Source organism: Lissotriton vulgaris, chromosome 5 (genome assembly GCF_964263255.1).
Source record: "Lissotriton vulgaris chromosome 5, aLisVul1.2, whole genome shotgun sequence".
Taxonomy (NCBI): Eukaryota; Metazoa; Chordata; class Amphibia; order Caudata; family Salamandridae; genus Lissotriton; species Lissotriton vulgaris.
This window is the reverse complement of record NC_141693.1, coordinates 861,912,520-861,935,456: the sequence shown is the minus strand read 5'-3', so window position 1 is coordinate 861,935,456 and position 22,937 is coordinate 861,912,520. Positions and strand designations below refer to the sequence as shown.

The 22,937-nt window shown below is 45.7% G+C and overlaps 1 protein-coding gene across 2 annotated transcripts in view; it reads right to left on the bottom strand.

The window, feature by feature from the left end:
* The window catches only part of PLAC9 (placenta associated 9), a 170,965-nt gene extending 160,408 nt beyond the window's left edge, over positions 1-10,557 (bottom strand). The window contains exon 1 of one of the 2 annotated variants that reach the window (XM_086922428.1): positions 10,327-10,557. In XM_086922428.1, coding sequence (XP_086778554.1) covers positions 10,327-10,384 — 58 coding nt within the window. In that variant the 5' untranslated portion in view covers positions 10,385-10,557. The remainder of the gene's footprint in view (positions 1-10,326) is intronic. The other variant, XM_086922429.1, reaches the window with a different exon arrangement.
* Between the last annotated feature and the right edge of the window lie 12,380 nt (positions 10,558-22,937).

The following is a 22,937-nucleotide window of genomic DNA, read 5'->3' as shown; positions in this document are numbered from 1 at the left end:
GGACACCACAATAACCAGATAGCTAAAAAAGTGGCCAACATTTGCAAATAAAGCCAGTTTTCAAATTGTAAAGGCACACTTTATGGGTATTTTGCAAGGTATGAGAGGCTGCATGCATTGTCTTTGCATCAGGCAATGTTTGGGCTATTATCAGGAAAGCACGAAAAAGCGGCCAACCTGGCCATAAAACAGGTCCATAAACTGCTAAAAAAGGGCCACACAGTAGTCTGTCAGACCAGCCTGACGGGCACGGCTTATAGGCCAGTACGACACTGCATATCATAGATTTAATGCAGATGTGGGCTGACTCAGTATGTCATTGCAGCCGCGGTCGGTAGTGGGAGTACCTGCCGGGCGGTGACGTGTGGAGGGGGAGCGGCAGGGTGGGGGGTAGTAATCTATGGATTACGGAGGTTTACAGGTAAGTAAACATTTAAATAAATAAAACAAATTTTGTTGCATGCACTGCATCCCCAAATACGATGCAGTGCGCACAACGAAATTTGTTTTATTTATTTAAATGTTTACTTACCTGTAAACCTCCGTAATCCATAGATTAGTACCCCCCACCCTGCCCCTCCCCCTCCCCACGTCACCGCCCGGCAGGTACTCCCACTACCAACCGCGGCTGTGTCATACTAGTAGGACTATCCATTACTAAAAAGGGGCAATAATTTACTAGAAATATATGTTGAACCGCAGGTGCCAACAAAAATGCAGAACGCAGCATAAGCAAGCAGCCTGATTAAACTTTAAGCCTGTGCATAATATTCATTATTTCCATAAGGATTTATGTTTTTTTTTGCTGGAGCCATTCATATTTAGGCTCCTAGAGCCAAGCAGAACCCCTAAATTTGAGCCGGTGTTTTCCAGTGCTCGGCACCCGCACTTAATTGTCAACACTGGCGCTTGTAATGGTCTGCCACAACTGGTGGCTCTGTCTGGCAAATTTAGAGATTACCACAACAACAGTTAATTATTAATTTGAAAATACATTATAAATGACTATTAGCTGCCACCCAAGCCATTTTTAAAGCTTTGGGGGCCTATAGCAGTCTGAATTGTCACACTTGTAGGAGTGTGATCATTAGTAGTTGTGTTGTTACCATCATTAGCAGCGCTGGAAGGGGCAATGTGTGGTGCAAGCCGCAGTGGCTCCTGACAAGAGCCACTTACAAATTAAGCACTGCCTGGTTACGCTCTGGCTCGGCTCTTTCAATTAATTTTCTAGCGTGCCCACCTCTATTACGAGTGGCCACATCATTCTGAAAGTGCTGGCCACGGCGGTTACTGGCCCCATAGGCATTATGCGATCGCACATCTGTTTACTTTCACTCAGAGGTGTCGCTGCTGAAAGTCTGGGAGGAATGAGGAATCACCAATTTCCCAAGTAATCGCTCTTTCCTTGGTGGACCCTCATGGTCTCACTCCTTATGGCCCGGCCTTTCCCCGCTCCCACAATAACCCTATGTGGGAGGAAATACCAACCCATTTCCCAGGGCACTCATAACTATGAAGTGAATGCGTTAAGAATTTTTAAGTAAATGTACTCATTCCTTTGGTGCGATTATATCTCTTTACTTGCCTGAGAATACTTTGATCATTTGAAACTGGAATTGACCCGAAAGGGCTGGCACCCTCGCAGCCAGCCACGTCTCTAGACTCTTCGGGAGGCCAGTGTAAAGGGGCTGGCAATAGTCAAGGTTGGCTCGGACCACTGCCCGAATGAGCTCATATGTAGTGTGTAATTTCCTGCTCTGACAAGGGCCTCTGTGTGGGACTGTAACACTGTGTAATAGCAGAATTGTTGCTTGCATAGTATCGACAGTGTGTAATATCCTGCAGTTGATGTTGGCGGAACCGAAGCAATCATCTCTTTATGACTGTTCTATTGTAAACAGACCGCCTGGAACACGCCACGGCGCAATTAAATATATAGATATTTCAAAAGCAAAAAAATCACATCTTGAATGTGCAGGCATGGTGACTGACGCAAGTTAGGATAGCATGGAATCGTCCTTTTCCTGCAGACAGACAGACAATTTACAGGACACCAGAAATCTTCTTCCATCTGAACATTGAAGACACCCTGCTATTAAGCGGTGGGAAATCCAGAAAAAAACTAACAGGAAAGGGAAAGCCTAGCCAAGGGTCTCGCTAGGCTCTAGGAGCCATAATACAAGCTGAGCCATCAACATATTTGGCATGTAATTAGTTCAACACACGTTGTATAAAAATATAATAAAGAATCTTCCAAAGTTTAAAAAAGTGTCTTTTTTAAGCTGCAGAAGCATTTTACCTTAGTGATAATTCCTAAATATGAACTTAGAAACATGCCTTTTCCTCGCTCCACTGGGGCCTCACGACAATACCATTATTGAACCAAGTGGTAATTCAGATGTCAGTGTACCCTATATGTGGCATAGGCTGTTGTTCTGGAAGGAGCAACATTATTCATATAATGATAAATGCAAAGAACACAGTAAAATAAAGTAAAAAGCGCTTAGGGGCAATTACACTACAATACATTACAATATATTGTTAGGTCAAGCAGCAAACCTGGGACTGATCACAAGTTTCATGGTTTCACTTTGCACAGTGAGGCCCTGGATGTGTCTCTCATCTTTTTCCCCATTGTGCATATAGTTAATGCTTTGTCTTTAATGCTTTGAAAAGCTGCATCAGTGCACTGTTGAATAAGTGTAAGTCTTTCTTGTTAAATCAAGTTCAAACAAGAAGTATTTCTGGAAACAATTACAAAGTTAAGTCAGGGATCTCTTATAGAAATATTGATTTTTCCTGCTACTCCTGACTTTGAATAAAGATATTCTTTCATTGAGGCTCAATACCTTTAGTAAGGCAATTACATGCTTTAACAAAATAAGGTCTGTAAGAGCCCACAGAGTACACATGACAGGAGTAAAGTCCAGAGCCAGGCTTCAGGGATACTACCACACAGAGCCGGCACCTTGTGGGGTTTTCCACCTTTCATAACCCTCTGGGATGGGCAGGCATTTCAGATGGGCTGGCAATCAATTGCCAGCAGAGGGCAGTGAGAGTGCTCGAAAAAATCATTAAGGTAACATCCCTCTTCCAGCACTTTCACAACACTCTGCAGTGTATACACTACCATTGGATTTGGCAAACGTGCACAGCACAACGCTGGGCAGCACCTCCTCCGCTGCAGGAAGGACGGGGAAATATGGCCGCCTTGTTACAAAGGAAAGCATGAGAGTAGTACAAGCCCCATGAAGGTACAACTCGTTTTTTTGACTCGAGGTTCAAGTGGACCATGAGTTATTTGACTGGCTTGAGCCTGAGTCAAGCCTTCATGGCGCACTCACACCTACCACTGATGTATGGAAGGCCACCATGATTTGGGGTTGAAATCCTTCAGTGCATGTTTACCTAATGTTCTCTTCTCTAAGTCACTGACTTTTAAAGCATCCAAACATTTGTCCAAGCAGAACTTGTGAGAGATGCATGCTTGTCAGCAATGAATGACTCTGGTGAAGTGCATGGAATGCGCTGGTGTTAAGAGAGTGGTCTCTAGAAATCAATGACAATTCAACAAGTATTTATTCACGTGTTCAACCCTGGATACATCTCATTCCCACCAGATCAACCAACTGGCACGCCACAAGTCACTCATGGCAATCACTGGAGAGAGGCTGGCGGCCACAAAGGGCAACGTGAGAAAGCGGGTGGGTGCTGGTACCAAGTGAGTAGGCTCTGTGTGAAAGAGGAGGTGGGCTTTCGGCTACTGCCAGTAGCTGATTTGTCCTGGTGGTTCCCAGTGGTGGACACAAATACTTATTTGTGGGGACCGAAGCTTATGTTTTATCATCAAAAGAAGTCAGACCAGGCACCCCCACCCCTAGCTTTTACCTCTTATGTCACCTAGACACTCCTGCTCTCCCCAACATCTCCACTGCTCCAGCCCTTCCTCCTTGCTGCTAAAATATCTCAGGCCATCCACCCTACATGATGTTGCTCTGTTCAATGTGATACTTATGATTTGAAGAAGAGCACTCCAAGCACAGCAGTCTTTCCTCATTTCTGCCATCTTGTCCTTTCCTCACACTGACCCCAACTTTTCTTCTCTCCAGCCTCCCCCTACTCTCTATAACATTAAAACACACTTAACGTGACAAAAAAATGATTGTATATATTCAAATTGATAAAGACCACTGGTTAAACACACCATGTCCTACTAACTAATATTACCTACAAAAGCAGCATGTTGTCTGCACTCACGGTCTGTGATAGAATCCTGAACCCCAAGGTGTAAACGTATCTGAACCCTGAAAGTACTGCACGTTCATACTAAAGGCAGAACACGCACCGTAGATATAAAAACCATAAAATAACAAAGAACTGTTCGACGCTCCAATATAATATTGGTACAGAGCCACTCCACCTCTTCAGATCCAAGGCAAACGTTTATTTGTTTTCACAGTATGGTGTTTGCTCATATATCACTATTTAGCCTCTTCAGAGCGCTTTATTACCAAAGAGAGAGAGGGGAAGATGAGTTCCTCTCGGGGTGGGTGGAAGTATAGATGCCGATCACGCCAGACAGGGGTGGAAAATAGACCCATTTTGTGTATTTGTAAAGCCCACATTCGTTCCTTGTGGATCTTGGTGCTGAATTTCAGATTATTATTTTTACCGAACTCAATGGTACTCATTTTATCAACTTTGAAAGATGAAAGGCTGAGTGAACCTACCAGGATTTGAACCTGTAACCGGGCCATCGAGCAGAGATTCCTGGAGTGGGCCCATTAATCACTAGCCCCTCATTAGAGAGTGGGTGAAACAAAGCGAAAGGAGTGTTTAGACACGGCTTGGAGGGTACAGATGGGAATTTGTAATTAAAGTTGCCTCTTTTATTCTGTGTGTCAAGGCAACTTATTTCCAGTCCTTGACTCCCATTTGCTAGCCAAGGACATTCTGGTAGTAGTATCCTTGTTCTGCTTCCACTAATCCAAAAGCACTAGAGCATCCGAGAGCAACAACTTCTAAAGGAAAAGCACAGGATAAAAAACTATACATTCCAACCATTTGCAGAGAGGCGGTAACCCCAAGGAGCTAACTTTAAATTCAAATGATTTATTTTGGGTGTTTTCGATGGCGTCATCATATTTGCTTATGTCTGCTTCAGGGCGCTTTGACAATTGATAAAGAGAGGGAGAAACGAGTATAAAGTAAAGATGCACGGAACAAAAGAGTAGTTGGGGAGGACTGAAGTAAACACAGGAAGAGCAGCTAAAGGGAATAGGGAAATGAAAGGCCGGTGTACGAATACACATATGGAATTCAGAATATAAAGCCAGTCCGTAGACTGAGTGAGCATTGTACTCAGAAGCATATGCAGAATTGCTCTGTGTCACTGTGTGCTCTGATGCACTCTTAAGTAATACCAATTCCCTGAGAGAGTTTCTCCAGAAAAAAAGATTCCCAGCTCCATCTGCTCAATCCATTTCTCCAGCTGGTGTTGACACCTGGAAAGTCTATTAGGTGCCTGGCTTAATTAGGCTGTCCTTCAACTGCTGACTGACCGTTGTGAAATGTAGTTCATTTTGAATTTTCACTTCAAGTTTTGTGTTGCACTTCTGCCCCCTGTGCTCCTCTTGCTAGCCACCAGTATGCCACCAGACTTCGCTGTTGACGGTGTTGTTTTTAAATAAAATAAACTCTGTATTTAAGCCAGTAAGAAATATTTAGCATTTACTTATTTTAGGGTTTTTCAAATGTTTGGTGATAGAGGTCATACAATAAAAAAAAATGGCCACCTCCCTAAATTGACCCTTTGCCCTCGACCTGCTGTTATCCTCTTCCTAGTGTTCTATCTCTGCACTTCTCCTTCATGTGTGATGTCTTCTTTAACTTCCCTGTTGTCCCATTATACCAGTTCAAGCTCATCCATTACTGCAATGCACCTTGCAGGCCTTCCCAATTTCATCTCCCGTAATCACTTGCTGTTCCCAACTCTGCCGTCAAGGTAAATCTTACAGGAGTAATGCACCCTCAATGCAGACTATGGGTTTCTGAATTTATCTCTGCAAACATACGTAGCACTTGGGTGGACCTCACAGGAGTACAAGTACCAATCCTCCTCCAGCTGGGCTCCAGGACCTGTGTTATGTCTCAGTTTTCCCTACTTTTTGGTCAGGTGCCCTGGACACCACCCCCCCCCCCGCAGGGCATGTAACTTACAACACTAGTACTTTTTGACAATGTGTCTGCATCCTTATAGATATCACAAAATAAATTTCTATTGGCCATACGTCGGGTGAAAATCTTCCCCTTCTTTAGGTTTGTGGCATGTAAGTAGACCCCAAAAGTTGGATTCTGTGCAATGGATTTGCTCATCTGTTTCATTATGACAAACGTGAAAGCCTGACTTTGCTAAATTGTCTGTATTTAGTACTTGCTTCAGATGAATACATCTCAGCTGACTCTGTATCTCTCGTCTGGGTGGGCATTATCAGGGAATCTGAGGCCAGAGGAAGTGTCAGCTGACCAACACCCTGATAATCTGGGTAAGAAAACATGGGGTTTGTGGACTAAATAATTTTCTGTTGTACTTGTATCTCACTTTTGACAGCCCTATTTATGGGATATCTCATCTAGGTAAAAGTCACCTGGGTGCAATGAATATGCGATCTTTGGACAGACTCCTTCTGAGCGGCTTCATTCTAATACTTGGATGGACTAGATCATGGAATTTCTCTTCAGAAAAACTCTCACCTAGATGATCTAACTAGGGCTGCAGGTATGAATAATTCTCAGATATCTTCACATTTGGGTGAACTTGAGAAAGGATCTAGAGTTTAACCAAAAACTCCCTCCTTTTCAGGGAGGGCCTGAGACTGGAGCAGTAATCTTATATAGATTAGTGATTTGAGTGGCTTTTTAACACCCCTCAATTTACATATGGGCCAACGTGGTCAGTTGTCTGTTGGCCCGCTTACAATAGAAGTCTGAGTAATGTTTATGATGCCTCTTCTTTGATTCCGAGTGAGTCTGTCTGTTCATCTATTCGCTTCTTAGACTGTCCTGTTTAGAAAGCCATTGTGGATAATGGCCGTGCACTGCACTTTCTATTTGGTGGTTTAGGGCGTGAGTCGTGCTCCTTCGGAGAACCTTTCAACTCCGGTAAGCATTCTCTCTGAGCGCTAAACTTTAAAATTCTCACCCTTAAGACGCGAGCATAACAAACTAAGCACCAAGGCGTTTTTATAAACAAACGCGGCAATTGTTAACATCGTATAAATGCCGATTCCGGCAAGCACGTAGCCGTTATTACGAAGTAACTTAAACCACGTATTAGAAGGCCATTTGTATGCCGATTAGGGTGGGTAACCCGCAGAGATAGTCACATTTAATATCCCAGCGCGTAATGGGCATTAGCTCCGGGTCACATTTCCAAGTAGATTATAACAATGCGCCACGATAGGAGATTAAGGGGAAGTCATCTAACTTAGTTAATACAACAGTGATTGTTTTGCTTATATTTATATTTTTGTTTCCGTTTATGTTCAATGTAGACATATGGATATATTTTTTCAACCAACATTACCCAGTTGTACGTTGTTACAACATACTGTTCATTGATAAATATTTGTGAATATGCAAGATAGTGATAGATACAACCTTTGTTTCACAGATTTCCCTGATGAAGGCCTCATGGCCGAAATGCATTGGAATGTATTTGACAAATAAGTCAAATACATGATAACCAAGTCGGATATACATGATTTATGGTTGAATAAATCTCAAGCATTTACACAGAATAATCTCTACGAGTATGAATAAAATACTTATGAAAAGTTAAAAAGAAAAACTTTGGTGAAAACTTTGACTATAGTTCTGCTGGTTGGTCCAGCACCTCACCGTCAGTGCCCTAGGAGACACTTGCACATCCAGTGCCAGCGCAATCCTTACTGTTTAGAAAGCCCTCATGCTATCAATGAACGAGGTGCAGGACAATAACATGATAGAAAGCATTATAATGTTTGTTTGTTTATTTATGTACCACTTAAATATATTGCAAATTGCAATGCAAAAATTTACTGGAACATATAGCAATGTGATATGTAGTGCAACAACCTTGTAAAACCCCATATGCTCCAGCAGTGTGGATGCGCAAAAATAAATCACAACGAAAAGAGTGTATGTTACACAGGCTTTTCATCTCCTGAGGCGCACAACTCAGTACCAGAGCCATATTGTTGAAAACACAAAGATTCAGTATAACACTGTAGTCACACATAGTCACACCCACTGTAACAACAGCCACATTGTACACCAAAGCCATATAGCCAGCAAAATGATACCGCTCCATCAAGCACATCCCTTTCCACACAATCTTCTCTCAGAGCACCAATAGAATGTATTTGTTTCACCCACACACACACAACACAGCAATGTAGCCAGATATGTGTCAAAAAGGCCTCCTGACTACACAAACCATCGAAGCAGGGAATAGACAACAATTTGCCATCATAAAACGAGATGAATCTACAGTTCGCTCATTATAAGACAAGTTTACACCTCAAATACTCCGAGCAGAAATCATCAGTACATAGGACAATGAACGCATGCACCACTACACAGATCACACGTGATGAAACCATACCCCAATAACTAAAGGAAAAAAAACCAAGGTTGAATGAAGGGCACCAGTAAAAAACTAACGGGAGAGCCATAAGGCAATTTGTTTATTTGACATTAGCACACTCACATTTTGATTTGAAGTGCCAGGCTAAAGTGGAACAAATACAATCGGAAGAACTTTGCTTAGCAAATGCTGATAACTGTATAAATCACATGCAGGCTGATGCAGCAGAAAGTCCCAGGTGGCACAGTTTGCACACTGTTCAGAGGGCATGTAAACGCCATCAGTAAGACACCTTCACATGGAATCACAATTATATTCACCACACGTGACTGTTGCTCTGTGCGCTAAACAAGGAAGCCAAGGATTGGATGAGCATAGGCCTAATTCACAAAGGGCCTCCACACTCCTGAGGGAGGTCCCGCAGTCGTGGGAGTCTTAGCACTGTGGGCAGAATCCCTGCAATGAGAATTCACATTGCAGAGATTCCACCCCAAGTGCGGAGACTCCCCCACAACTGCGGGACCTCCACCACGAGTGTGGAGGCCCTTTGAGAATCAGGTTCCATGTGTTCTGAACATCTTTATGACCCACAGAAAGACACTATGAGTAACTTGCACTACCTTCAGCCTCAACCCCAGAGAACTAAATCCTGGCCCATTATAAACAACCGCCCCCAACCTGCACTTACACAGACACCTAGAGACCACCATATGCTGTAGTCAAAAGGAATTACACACTCGATCTGACCTTTTACACCCCCACCCGCCAACTACGATCGTCCAATCAAGCCCTCGCCGCGATTCCACGCATCCAAAGATCCACCATGGGAGGAAGATCCTTCTCCTACTTAGCGGCCAAAACCTGGAATTCCCTCCCCACCCACCTCCGCCTTACACAGAACCACCTCTCCTTCAGAAAACAACTAAAAACTTGGATATTTGATAAGTAACGTACCCCCCTCCCTCAAGCGCCTTGAGACCCTCTGGGTGAGTAGTGCGCTATACAAATTTTAACTTGACTTGACTTGACATGAATACAGTGCCTGTTAGGGACCCGTTTCAAGGTCAGCGGGTCTGGGAACTACTGCAATTATAGCCCCTTTTAAAGAACAACTTAGGTAATTCAATTTGTCTCTTTCATTGCAGACTTCCCCTGCCCATCTGTCACTTTGGTGCTTGCATTTTTGCTTTCCACATAAACGAAGGACTACCTGCGTGAGAACATTTCGTAGTAAAACGCGACTGGATGAACTACTTACGCCTGATATGGAACAGCTTGGGATATCTGCCACGAGTTTGTTTCTACCTCACAACGTCTTTCCCAGCCACAAACACACGAACCTTTAGCCACAAACACACGAACCTTTCAAAAACCTCAAGGTAACCCAATAAATACATTAGGTGCACACCTTTCAAATGCCTTCTGCATTTAACAATAACACACACTTTTGCTGCCTTAATCTGGTCTATTTTTGTAACGTCCACCGAGCACCTCAGAGTTTACAGATGCCCCCAGGTGCATGTGTGCGTAGCTCACCCAGCCCAGGTCTTATTCTCCTGTTCATTCCGAGACATAGTATTATTATAGCATCAGGCCTCCAAGTACCAGAATGCGAGGAAATAAACGCTGAACTTCATTAGCTACTAAAACCCAGGCCAGGGAAGCGTAGGAGCTGTGGCCCTAGGTGCAGGGGTACTCACTCAAACACCCTTCTTCCAGCAGGAGGAGCAGCACCGCCAGCGCGCCGGTGACGTGCATCTCGAGAGCCCAGGTAGCGCGTGCGTTCGAACGTTCGAGACGCCGGGAACAAGCGCTCTTGAGGGCCGCGGCTCGCGAGCTCAGGCGTGGCGCTGGATGCGGCGGTCCAGCTGTGCACTGAGAGCGAGGGGCGGAAATTCTCCTCAGCCGAGCAAGCAATTCGTAAAACGTCAGTATTTCTCTCTCTCCCCAAAAACTCTTCCCACTCCACTGGCTCCGATTGGTAACTCGGGCGCGTGCTCCGATTACCCAGCGTTGTTGGCTGGTCTCCAGGCGCTGCGCTGGTGATGCACTTATTTATACAGGGTCTGTGTGGAATGCCAGAAAGGGGTCAGAAATAGCAGAACATTGTAGCGGAAAACAGGACCTCCTGGGATTTTCAAACATGCTGTGTCTAAGAACTTCAGTTGGTGGATGGGGCGTGGGTCGAACATGTCAGCCGGTTATCGTCGTTTGTAGAGCCAGTGCGAGAGGGGTGGTGGGCCTAGACAGGGGTTCAAATCGCTCTCCCTTGGAGGGGGGAACATGGGGGTGGCAGGGACAAAGTTCTGCACTGTTATCTCCACAACAACCTCCCTTCCTAACCGAGACATCCTGTGCAGAACAATAAAACATGGTTTCTCTGTGCCACCTCACCTGATAGATTTTCGGCTGGACTCTGTCAGCTAGATGTCCCATTGGGAGTAAGAATAATTATATAGTGTTCTGTTACAATATCTCTAGACGTTATGAACAAGGTTGTACGGGTCAAAGTCATAGGCATAAAACACATGATGACATAACCTTTTGCATAACGTTATGAAACATAAGACAGCGATGCAAAATATAACGTGTTACGAAATCACACAAAATTAATGAAAAATAAATGGAGACAAGTGTTTGCAGAGGACGAGGACCCGGGACCGAAATTTGAATTTTGGGAAGTAGAACATGCTTTTCATCAACAGTCTGACCCGGCAGACAAGAGAAACACAGAGAAAGAAGGAGGGGGAGACCGCTAGGAAAACAGAGACATAAAGGCATAAAGGATTGATAAAAAGGCACCTGTTAGAAAAAAAAGACAGGAATTGTAGGATGGTGGAAGAAAGAGGCATGCAGTGAAATCAAGAATATGCAGCTTTGATATTTAGCACTGTTGGCATTTAGCAGCATCCGCAGCTAACTTCAAAGAAAAACTTTGGGTCCAACGCTTATTATTTATTTATATATATATATTTTAAATGAAGCCCTATTTGAGGGCATTTTCATTGAAGAAATACACATAGCACAGCATTTCCCAGACATAAATGCAGCGGATGGCCTCCACAGATGGGAACAAAGTGTCGTATTTAGAGTTTGGTGGACAGGATACTCTGCCACACTTTGTAAAACAGGAGCCCATATTACTATCGATGCCCAGGCCGCTGGCGCAAACCGCCTCTTAGTTCCCATGTTGAATAGTTACCAAATGAAGAGACGGGCGCTGGAAGCAGGAATCAAGAACAGAGTTTATTTCTCATGAGGAGAGCCAGTCATTTCGGACACGAAGCACAGTGTCTTTCGGGAGTTGCTCTAACAAGTGAGCTGAGACTCCTTCTTTTATACCCTACAAAACACTCGACATTACAATCAGGGCAGTGTGACGCAAAAGAAAAGACATCCCTATAATCCTCGTGTCAATCCTACCCCATATATGTTCACAATAGGGACCCTTGACCTGCTGATAAGAGGGGAGGGCGATCACGCAGCTGAGTGTTCCGTCAACTGTTTAGGATGTGTGCGCCTGATCATAGCCCAGGGGGTGGGGTGGCCAGGATCAATAGTGGGTCCTTTGAGGAGGAGTGACTTCATACAATAAGGGCCGTAAAGGGTATCTCCTGGCTCAGGCGATGGCCTCGGACACGTGTGGTCAGCCGGACTCGGGGGAAGGGGTCATCAAAGGAGTGGCATTCATGCCGCATGGACAATCGAGCGCAGAGGGAAGGCTTGTCAACAGAGGGGCATTCATGGAAGGAAAGGAGGTGTTGGTCAGGCGCGACCGTGGCTCCCAAGGACAGGGTCTTGCAGAAGAAGAAGGTTTATGACTTGCCCATGTGAGGAGAAGGGAGGGGGGGGGGAGGCCAGGGTGGACACAGAGACTGAGTCACATAGAGAGAGAGAGAGAGAGAGAGAGAGAGAGAGAGATCTTATGACCCGTACATGAGAGAGCGGGGGCAGTCAGGTGTAGCTGGGGAGGGCTATGTCGGCTAAGGCGAAGGATGCCTCTTCAAGAGGGAATGGGGGGGTTTGTGCGGGTCAAGCAGGAGGGTTGCCTTTCGCAGCAGGGTCGCGCAGAGGGAGAGGGTTTCATGGTCTATGCATGAGAGGGGGTTTAAGATACGCGCAGGCGGGAAGCCGGGGATTCCAATGGGAAAAAGGCCATGGTGCCTAGAATGGCTGTACATATGCATATGGGTACGGGCTCTTACTGGCAGAGTGATACAGTCAATAATTTACGGTATTCATGGTGCTCACGGGGAGAGGAGTGTGAGAAGAAGGGAAATGAATGCTGTTTATGTACATCAATTTCTTCAATTTCCACAGTCGCCCCTTTTTACATTACAGCGTTCATTTTTGCAATTGATGGGGTTACAGATAGATAGGCATCGTTGAAGAATTAGCATTCGTTGATACTAACATTTGGCGTACAATCATAGACAGTTGAGGTGATGGGCAGAATGCAGCACATAGGAAATTGCATTTCGTTGAGTTCCTAACAATTAAACGCACTACATAGCATAAACATTTCTGACTAAAAAATGTGACCATTGAACAGTTTTGACCAAGTAGTTGAGAGCGGAATTCAGTTCAATACACAAGATCTCTTCGTCACAGTGTTTTTTTATCAGTGAGCCATCACTGGTAGGCTCTAGTCCGTGTACTTTCGTTGGCGCTGTTGAGCACCGGCGGTGGAGCTATAGGTCCAGCTCGGTTCTATCCTTATGCGTTGCAGGGTGCGGTCAGTCCTCTGCTGTTAGACCACAGTCCTGTTCCCTAAAGAATCCGTTTGGTGGCGCCTTATGCTCGGCACCTACATTTTCCGTGGCAACACCCTATTCCCATATGGATGCAGTTCTTCCTTTTGGCAAAAAGTCACGTGGAAAAGAGGGTGAGCATGGTTCAAATAGTCGATAGGAGAGAGAGCGGAGTTGGGTCAGAGTTCCTGGGACACACAAAAGGGACCAAGGGAGCAAAGGATAACAAGCAGGCAGGCCCATCAATCGGGCCCAAAGAAGGGGGACAGAGACTCCAGGCGTACGTGGGTTAGCAGACGAAGGGCTTCAAGGCGGCCCATCATTTTTCATTTTCCACGTTGAAATTGCGGTCTCGTCCCGTATCTTGTTGCTCTGCAGCTCCACCTTTGGTCGACGTCACACGTGTCTCAAGATCTGCAGCCAGGCTGTACGTCACATCTGACCCTTCTCCTTCGGTGATCGTGAATCTTTGAATAGGTACAAAACAAGCTTTAGAGAACTGGTCAGGGGAAGACATTTATGCATGTGAATTCCTCCCTCACTCCAACGCACTTGGGAGATACGCTCATTGGTCACAGTCAGAGGTTCATTTACCAAGCAGTGCATATGTCGGCGTTCCTACTGAGTTCATGCCAAGTTTTATTCATTGTCTACACAGGTCACATATGGAGGAAAGTCAGATTCTTATCAACTGTGTATTTCATCAAACTCTACATTTCGGAGCCTCCAGGGAGACTCGTCTTTCTAACCTGAGCCGTAACAGTCTAACATTTCCCTTCAAGGCTGGCTAACTTTTTCAAACAGGGCGGGGGGGCGCTATCATCGAGAGTCAGGGTAAAACAGTTTTTCCTTTTTCGAGGGACAACAGTTGCGCAGGGTCATTATGTTTACATCCGGGGCAGTAGCTGGGGGTCGATCAAGATGGGGCGGGGATGCATCGGGTGCTCGCGCTTGGATGAAGAAGGGGGTGGGGCAATCTGGGCGTTCGGGGGTCAATCTAGACGTTGGCGTTCGTCTCTGAAGCACAGAAATGAGGTGCCATTGACATACAGTTCCCCTATAAATGGCCAGATTTTGGGACCTTAGTCGTCTTACCTGTCCTTTCCTTCTCAGCCAATTCAAGTTCATTCATTTTGCAGAAAGGAGAGGTAGTAATATGGCGAGATACAATCATTTTAGTTTCGGTCAATTTCGCTGAACACCTTCGCGTTCAATAAGTATCCAATCAGACTGGTGCCGGAGGGGCGCAATTTTACCACAAAGAGGGAGAGAAAATAGGGAGACTCTCATAGAGAGTGAGAGTCGTCCGCAATCTAAACGAGCCATTCGGTACACGTATGACATATAGAGAGAGAGAGAGATAAGGGGGTGGTGAGAGAGAGAGAAGACGTGTACGAAAATAGGTCATTTAGTGCGCTCACAACACAGAACAGCAAAGGTCAGGTAACACGTAAATACAGACAGAGGGAAGACATAAATCCGTACATTACATACACACAAACTCAGACAGGGAAGACAGCACATGCATTACATATATATAAGACATTCACGACAAAACAGAAAACAACAGGTGGCCAACAAAATCCATATTATATCCTACGTATCTTTACTATCCTATTTATCTACGTGCTTAGCTCTTTCTACCCTTCCCTCCTTCTCATTCTCGCCAGTTATCTCTGCGAGCGTTCTCACTTGCCAATACTTACACCTCGGCTAGTCGATCAGAATTTAACCTGGTCGCGCTATTTTACCCATGGTTGGATCTTAAACCATTTTTCAGTTCCTTCCTTTGGTGGGAAGTTCTCCAGGCTGAGGCAACGGCAGGTATTGATCTGGAGAACTGTCGGACAGCTTGGCTATATTTATAAGAGTGTGAGAAAGGGGGCAGTGCATTTTGAACATCAGCAGCATTTCTAACTTCCCAGACGGGTGGTGCCGTGGCAACCCTTACCCACATATTTTTCTTTGTCCTTTCCCTACCTAGTCAAATGTCTAGTTATACCATCTAACGTGTTATTTCTAGTCAATTTTCGTCATACAGTACCCGTCAAGTTTCTATGTCAGTCCATCCTCCCAGTCGCTATATTCTAAGGAGGAACAGTCAAGTTTAAGTCTACGTCTTTTGAGAAACTTATCGTTATAAGGACTATGCACATATTCCCTCCTTCCCTTTTCGTCGGTGGTTTGACCATCGCTCTCCCACACTTCAGCCGACGTTCTGACGTGACCTGCAGAAGGGAGGAGAAAGAAGGGGTGGGGCGCAGCATTCAAAGCACATCAGCATGCAGTAGTCCGAAAATGTTTTTACCTACCACATACTCGACCTATCTCCACGCACTGTATTTCTTTACCATCTCGGCGTTTAAGCCCAGAGGGACCAGTGGTCAGATAGATAATCATTGACGATCCGCGTATCTACATGAGTTACTTGGTCGCAACCCCTTTTGCTGGGTGCAAGGGTGGCGGTCAGGTGGCATTTCTGTGGTGTCGTTTTAAGGGCGTCTAAAACACTTTTCCGGCTACCTGTGACACATAATGTAGCTGCTAAATATCTGATCCTTTTTAACCTTCATCTTTCATCATACTTATTCTTTGCTCACAGTAGCAAAACATCCAAAACTCATTAATGCAACTGCTACAACTATGCTTTCTTTTTCAAAATACCTTTAATAAAAAGTGTTGATGTACAAATACAGGCCTACAACTCAGTGGGCCGGCTACGAAGCAGATTGAAACTGTACATAAGAAGAACGAAGTTGGTGGCAGTCCATTGCATAAAGTGCAGCAGTGCAATAAGATCGTATTAAACTTCCCTGCGAAGCAAGCATGATGCATGTCAGTAATTCATTTTTAATAAATTCATAAATTCATTATCCAATGTTCATTCATTACCTAAATTACACCAATTCATTTTCCACATCATAATCAGTACCCACCCTAAGTCAATTCATTGTCCAAGCACATACTCAATATCCTTCATATCTACTTTCACTGTCCAAAGATTGCATACATATCTCGGGACAAAAAAACTGTGCGGTCAGGATGCAACAAAGTTTGCTCAGAAAGTCTCATTTCGTGTCGGCGCCATTTTGGGCGAGGTCAGGCTGATTCCAGCATAGTCAGAATGTCTCCAGTCACGCATGGTTGGACCAGAACCTTCCGTTGGCAGTTCAAAAAGTTTTGTGCTATGTGGTTAACAGTCTAACAATATGGACCGTTAGTCAAAGAGTGGGGAGGGCGGCAACATTTTTCCTACCGGGTCATTCTGGTGTTCCACCGGAACTGAACAAGTCTGTGCCGTGGCTTCATTTTAGCCATTTCCAATCCGAGGCTGGCGCCGGCAGGAGTTGCACCGATGTCGTGGTTCCCAGTGAAGGGGGCGGGGGCGCCCATGCGGAGGGATCGGGGTGCCCCCCGGCTCTTATAGAATCTTCAAAGTTGAGGAGAGAAGGCATGGGGCGTGTGCCCGCCCTGGGCAAAAGACCGCTTTTTGATGTTGACCCTCTTTAAGTAAGAGCATTGGGGTGTCGCTGGAAGCCTCCACCTGGAGGGAGGTGGGGGAGGCTCGTTCGCGCCGCCTCCCCCTTCCAGCGACCCCGCGCCGTTCTTCGGCTCCAGCGATTCGGTATTGGCCGTGCCGGCCATTGAAGATGGGGGGGGGGGTCGGTGGCTGTGGCAAGACATCCCCCCCTTGACATGTGGCGGGACTACCTGCAACTATCCGGGCGTTGGGTGTTGTTGCAGCCATTATTGCACAAAGAAATGCCGCCATCCTCGCTTTGGCTTCGTCCTTCAACGAAAGCCGGATCGGGTGAGAGAGAGGGGTGGTCGGTGGCCGAGGCAAGACAGCCCCCTCTCTCCCCGTGGCCTGCAGGGCGGCAGAAGAGGAGAGATGGAGAGGTCCTTGTCATTCTTTAGACCGCCTGCCCAACATCATCTCCTACTGACCGTGGCCAGGCGAGCCCCTCATGCCTCGAGGCCTCGCCTTCCGGATGGGCGTAACCGCGGACCTGTTGCACTTCGGGAGTTTCCGGAATGGGGGTAGGTACCTATTGAATTGTTTCTATTTCATGTGACCGTTATTTGGGCGTGGTGGGCAATGAGGCAGACATGTTGGGAGCAGGAACAGGCAGTGGAGCCTAGCTACCTCGTGGCTATTTTGCTGTCAAACTTTTCGCCATTTTATATCTCTTATTACGAACTATTTCTAATGTTTCTTATTTTTAGTGAAGTCAAAAGCTCATCAGGGGTTACTGACTTAGCCTGATTCCTTTTTATTTTTCTTTCTCTTCCTTAGCGTGTTTCGAGCTAAAGTTTTTGTTAGTCGGGAACGGTGATCACTTCATATTTTTATGTGTCCTTTTCACTAGGGGGTACTTCTGGACGGACCAGACGAGTTCCCTCCAATAAATGGTCCGGGGTGGAACGAGATTATCGATCAAAAGGGGAACATATATTCCTTCATTAGGGTATCATCCTGGACGGACCAAGCGATGTACTTCCACTTACTAGGGTAGCCTCCTGGACGGACCAGATGGTCTACTTTTACTAAATGGCCCATGAGCGCGGAGCATATGTCCTCCATAAGGGTAGTCTCCTGGGCGGACCATGCGAGCTACCCCCCAAATAACCAAACAGTGGGGAGTGGGTAGGACTGACGAATTCACAAAGGGGCATAACCTACCCTTTACTACTTGCAAAGACTAGATAGAATATTTCTACTCCACGTTGTTTGCAGGCAGAAAATACCTCAAACGAAACAATTCCTGGAACAACAATGTCCAGGCAACCAACCAATCAGTGGGGAGAAAAACAGGCATGACGGATTACAACGGGGACAAACGTCTGCATTACCTGCCCTTCGCTATCCAGAAAGGAAGACAGAATATCTCTACTCGTCTCAGTTTGTAGACAGGGAAGATCTCAAAGAGCAACAATCGATTATTAATCGATTTCAAACAATCAGTGGGGAGAAAAGTAGGCATGACGGATTACAACGGGGACAAAAGTCTGCATTACCTACCCTTATCTATCTGCAAAGAGGGGCGACGTTCCTATTCGCCGCTGTTTGCAAACAGAGAATGTCTCGTTCTCCAGAAGAGAACCAATATGTCAAGTAGCATTCAAAGCTAAATGAACCAATACCAACAATATCAGTATACAAATACCGATTTCAATACAATCAATCAATCAATCAGGTGGATAGAACCACCCTACCAATCAGGCGTAAAAACACCCTACTTAATCTTACCCGGACCGGACCATACGGACAGTTCTTCATCTTCCTCCTCCAGCGCCCGATCGTTCTCTTACTCCATGTAGCATTCCTGTGGGATTCCAGTCAGGACAATAAGTCACTCAAGAGAGGTCCGTTCAGAATTGGTGAAGTTCTTTCGATCGGCAGCCGGGCGAGGGCCCTCTCAAGGCAGGCATACCCCGATCATTTCAGATGTTCACTTCTTCGTCTGGATCTCTCTTACCGAACCTTATGTCACTGATGGGCCCCACGTGGGGCGCCAATTGTAAAACAGGAGCCCATATTACTATCGATGCCCAGGCCGCTGGCGCAAACCGCCTCTTAGTTCCCATGTTGAATAGTTACCAAATGAAGAGACGGGCGCTGGAAGCAGGAATCAAGAACAGAGTTTATTTCTCATGAGGAGAGCCAGTCATTTCGGACACGAAGCACAGTGTCTTTCGGGAGTTGCTCTAACAAGTGAGCTGAGACTCCTTCTTTTATACCCTACAAAACACTCGACATTACAATCAGGGCAGTGTGACGCAAAAGAAAAGACATCCCTATAATCCTCGTGTCAATCCTACCCCATATATGTTCACAATAGGGACCCTTGACCTGCTGATAAGAGGGGAGGGCGATCACGCAGCTGAGTGTTCCGTCAACTGTTTAGGATGTGTGCGCCTGATCATAGCCCAGGGGGTGGGGTGGCCAGGATCAATAGTGGGTCCTTTGAGGAGGAGTGACTTCATACAATAAGGGCCGTAAAGGGTATCTCCTGGCTCAGGCGATGGCCTCGGACACGTGTGGTCAGCCGGACTCGGGGGAAGGGGTCATCAAAGGAGTGGCATTCATGCCGCATGGACAATCGAGCGCAGAGGGAAGGCTTGTCAACAGAGGGGCATTCATGGAAGGAAAGGAGGTGTTGGTCAGGCGCGACCGTGGCTCCCAAGGACAGGGTCTTGCAGAAGAAGAAGGTTTATGACTTGCCCATGTGAGGAGAAGGGAGGGGGGGGGGAGGCCAGGGTGGACACAGAGACTGAGTCACATAGAGAGAGAGAGAGAGAGAGAGAGAGAGAGAGAGAGAGATCTTATGACCCGTACATGAGAGAGCGGGGGCAGTCAGGTGTAGCTGGGGAGGGCTATGTCGGCTAAGGCGAAGGATGCCTCTTCAAGAGGGAATGGGGGGGTTTGTGCGGGTCAAGCAGGAGGGTTGCCTTTCGCAGCAGGGTCGCGCAGAGGGAGAGGGTTTCATGGTCTATGCATGAGAGGGGGTTTAAGATACGCGCAGGCGGGAAGCCGGGGATTCCAATGGGAAAAAGGCCATGGTGCCTAGAATGGCTGTACATATGCATATGGGTACGGGCTCTTACTGGCAGAGTGATACAGTCAATAATTTACGGTATTCATGGTGCTCACGGGGAGAGGAGTGTGAGAAGAAGGGAAATGAATGCTGTTTATGTACATCAATTTCTTCAATTTCCACAACTTGGCAGAGAACCCTACTCGCCAAACCTGTGGCTTCCATGCTATTTTTAGAGTCATGTAACCGCCATGTTTCTGACAGCAGAGACTCTGCTAGCTCCATCGGTGGAAACCTTTGAGTGCCAGAAAATTGAAAATTATTCCAGAAATGTGAACAGTTCCACAAAAATTAGGACATGTGCCAAAAACAAAGTTATATCATTTTTTTTAAAACATATAACTAATGTCTTCGAAAATGTGATGTGGAGGTGCTGCTGAGGTGCGCTTTTCAGTTTGAAACCTACCAGACAGTACATTTGTCTTGTTTGCTATAGACATCTTGGGGACATTTTGAAAGCTTCCTTGGGAATGCATTCTACCAATTGCTTATAATTAGCTTTGTGTTTTGTAACTCCCAGTTGTTTTCTTTCTGTTTGCTGGCTTTATTTGTTTTAGGCTGTCCAGCTTTGGTTAGTCCCTCACATGGAGGATAGCCTTTTTACTGTATTCTTCAATGAGTGCTCACTTTCTGTAAACAGGCCTTTAAATAGTGATCTTATCTTGTCACATTTGCTGTGCATTCTAATACAGAGGTCCAATGCCAGGCTTTGCATTCCAAGGAAGCTTGGTGTTTACCTTTCTTTCTCTGACTTCAAAATGAGAAGATTTATCTGACAATCTTGGGTGTAAAGGAAAGGCTTTTTTCTAGCACACAATTCAAATGTCTGTAAATGAACCGTGCAAATAGTTCAGAATTTGGAAAGCACATACTAAGCAAATGTTTTTGTAATTCTGAAGTTTGCCGTAAACAAATGTTTTAATACAATCAAAACAAATCAATATACTAGGTGATGCCATTTCCACACATGATCATTTGTGCGGTGAATTATTTTATCAGTAAAACTGTATGTCTGTGCAACTGTAATGGTCATTTTAATTGAAAATGTGTTCTCTGTAATGGCAATGCACTACCACACCATGCATAATCTACTCTACTCTATGCCACTCTACGCACCTCCACCCTATGATATTCCACTCTATGCAACTCTATTCTACTCCATGCCACTCTACATCAATTGACTCTACGCCATGGTATTCCACTCCTCGACACTCCACTCCACACTCATCAACTCCACTCCACTCTATGCTGCTCCTCTCTATCTTCTCTCTATGCCACTCCACTCTATGCCACTCCACACCACTTCACTCTACACCACTGTAAGATACTCTATTCCAGTGTACAAAATTCCACTCTACGCCACTCCACTCTACTCTACTCCATGCCACTCCATGCCACTCTATTCAGTTTCACTCTATGACCCTTCACTACTCTCTATCCAACTCCACTCTAACCCACACCACTCTATGCCACACCACTCTACCCTACACCACTCCAATCTAAGTCACTCTACTCCACTCTAATTTGTGACAGACACTCTAGGACTATCCACTCTATGACACTTCACTCCACTCTGACACTCCACAACACCCTACACCCCTCTACTCCACTCTAGAACTCTCTACTCCACTCTATGCCACTCCACTCTACGACACTCCACAGAACTCCCTCTATTCCACTCCATGCCACTTTACTCCAATTTAAGCCACACCACTCTACAACACACTACTCCACTGTAACTCCATTGTACACCCTTCCACTCTACACCACACCATTACACTCCACACCACTACACTCTACATGACACTCTACTCCATGACACTCCATTCCACTGTCCTCCACTCTATATCCCTCCACTCTACTCTACACCACTACACTCTACACCCCTTCAGTCTACTTCACGATACTCTACTCCCTGATACTCTACTCCATGACACTTCTCTCCACTCTGTCAGTCCACACTCCTCCATTCTACGCCACTCCACGATACTCTGTGCCACTGCGCTCCAAGCCACGCTGCTTTGCGCCACTAACGTTTAGCCATGCTGAACAGCAGCCACATTGGTGTAGAACATGGCTAAAACACATTGGCAAATCCAATAGCTCTTGCATAGGCGAGCCCCATTGGCTTTGCCAAAGCTTGTTTTACTAGTGTGGTAGCCATACTATTAATCATTTAAGGCAACTGGAGCTAATCTAGCCTGGCTCCTCTCAATACTGTCGAAAACCAGGTTTGGATCACACTTGGAGGCAACAAGGTAGAATAATATTCAAAGATGTGCTTGTACTGGTAACTGCCCAGATGCTGGTGTCTTAAACATGCCTTATAAGCAATATATTCAGCTGTATGACAGAGGCACGTGTGGCTGAACCATACATGCCTTTGTAAAGCAGTCCCAACCATGCATTTGTTTATCATACATATCTTTACAACGCATGCATTAACAATCATATTCGTTGCAAAGGCTTGCTCGATAAAGGAATATGTGTAGTAAAATCAAAACTAGAGGTTCTCAGCTACTTGCCCATCCCAGCTGATCTGCTTGGAACCACCTGAAACACCCTCTAATCGCACCCTAAAAACGTGCAAACCGCTCATTTCCATAGGCCGCAATGCACGCAATTTCCCATTTACAAAACAAAGCCCCAAATCACCCTTCCCATGGATCAATTTCCTCCCAAAAAATCACAGGCACAGTAGAGATATCCCTAGCCATCTGTAGCAGAAGCTGTTTTCATCTGGAGCCACTGGAACCCCCCCAAAAAGCATTACTCGACAACCCCCAAAACGGGCCCATTGGATAACATTGCAAACTGGACCTTCAAAAAAAATTGTGTTTCGACCCCTTCCACTACATTGATCAACTTGGAAGGACACTAGTCCTACTATTCCCAAGTACCTCACTAAGCTTATCTTGATCGAATCACTGGAAGGGGTACAACTTTTGACCCAATGACCCC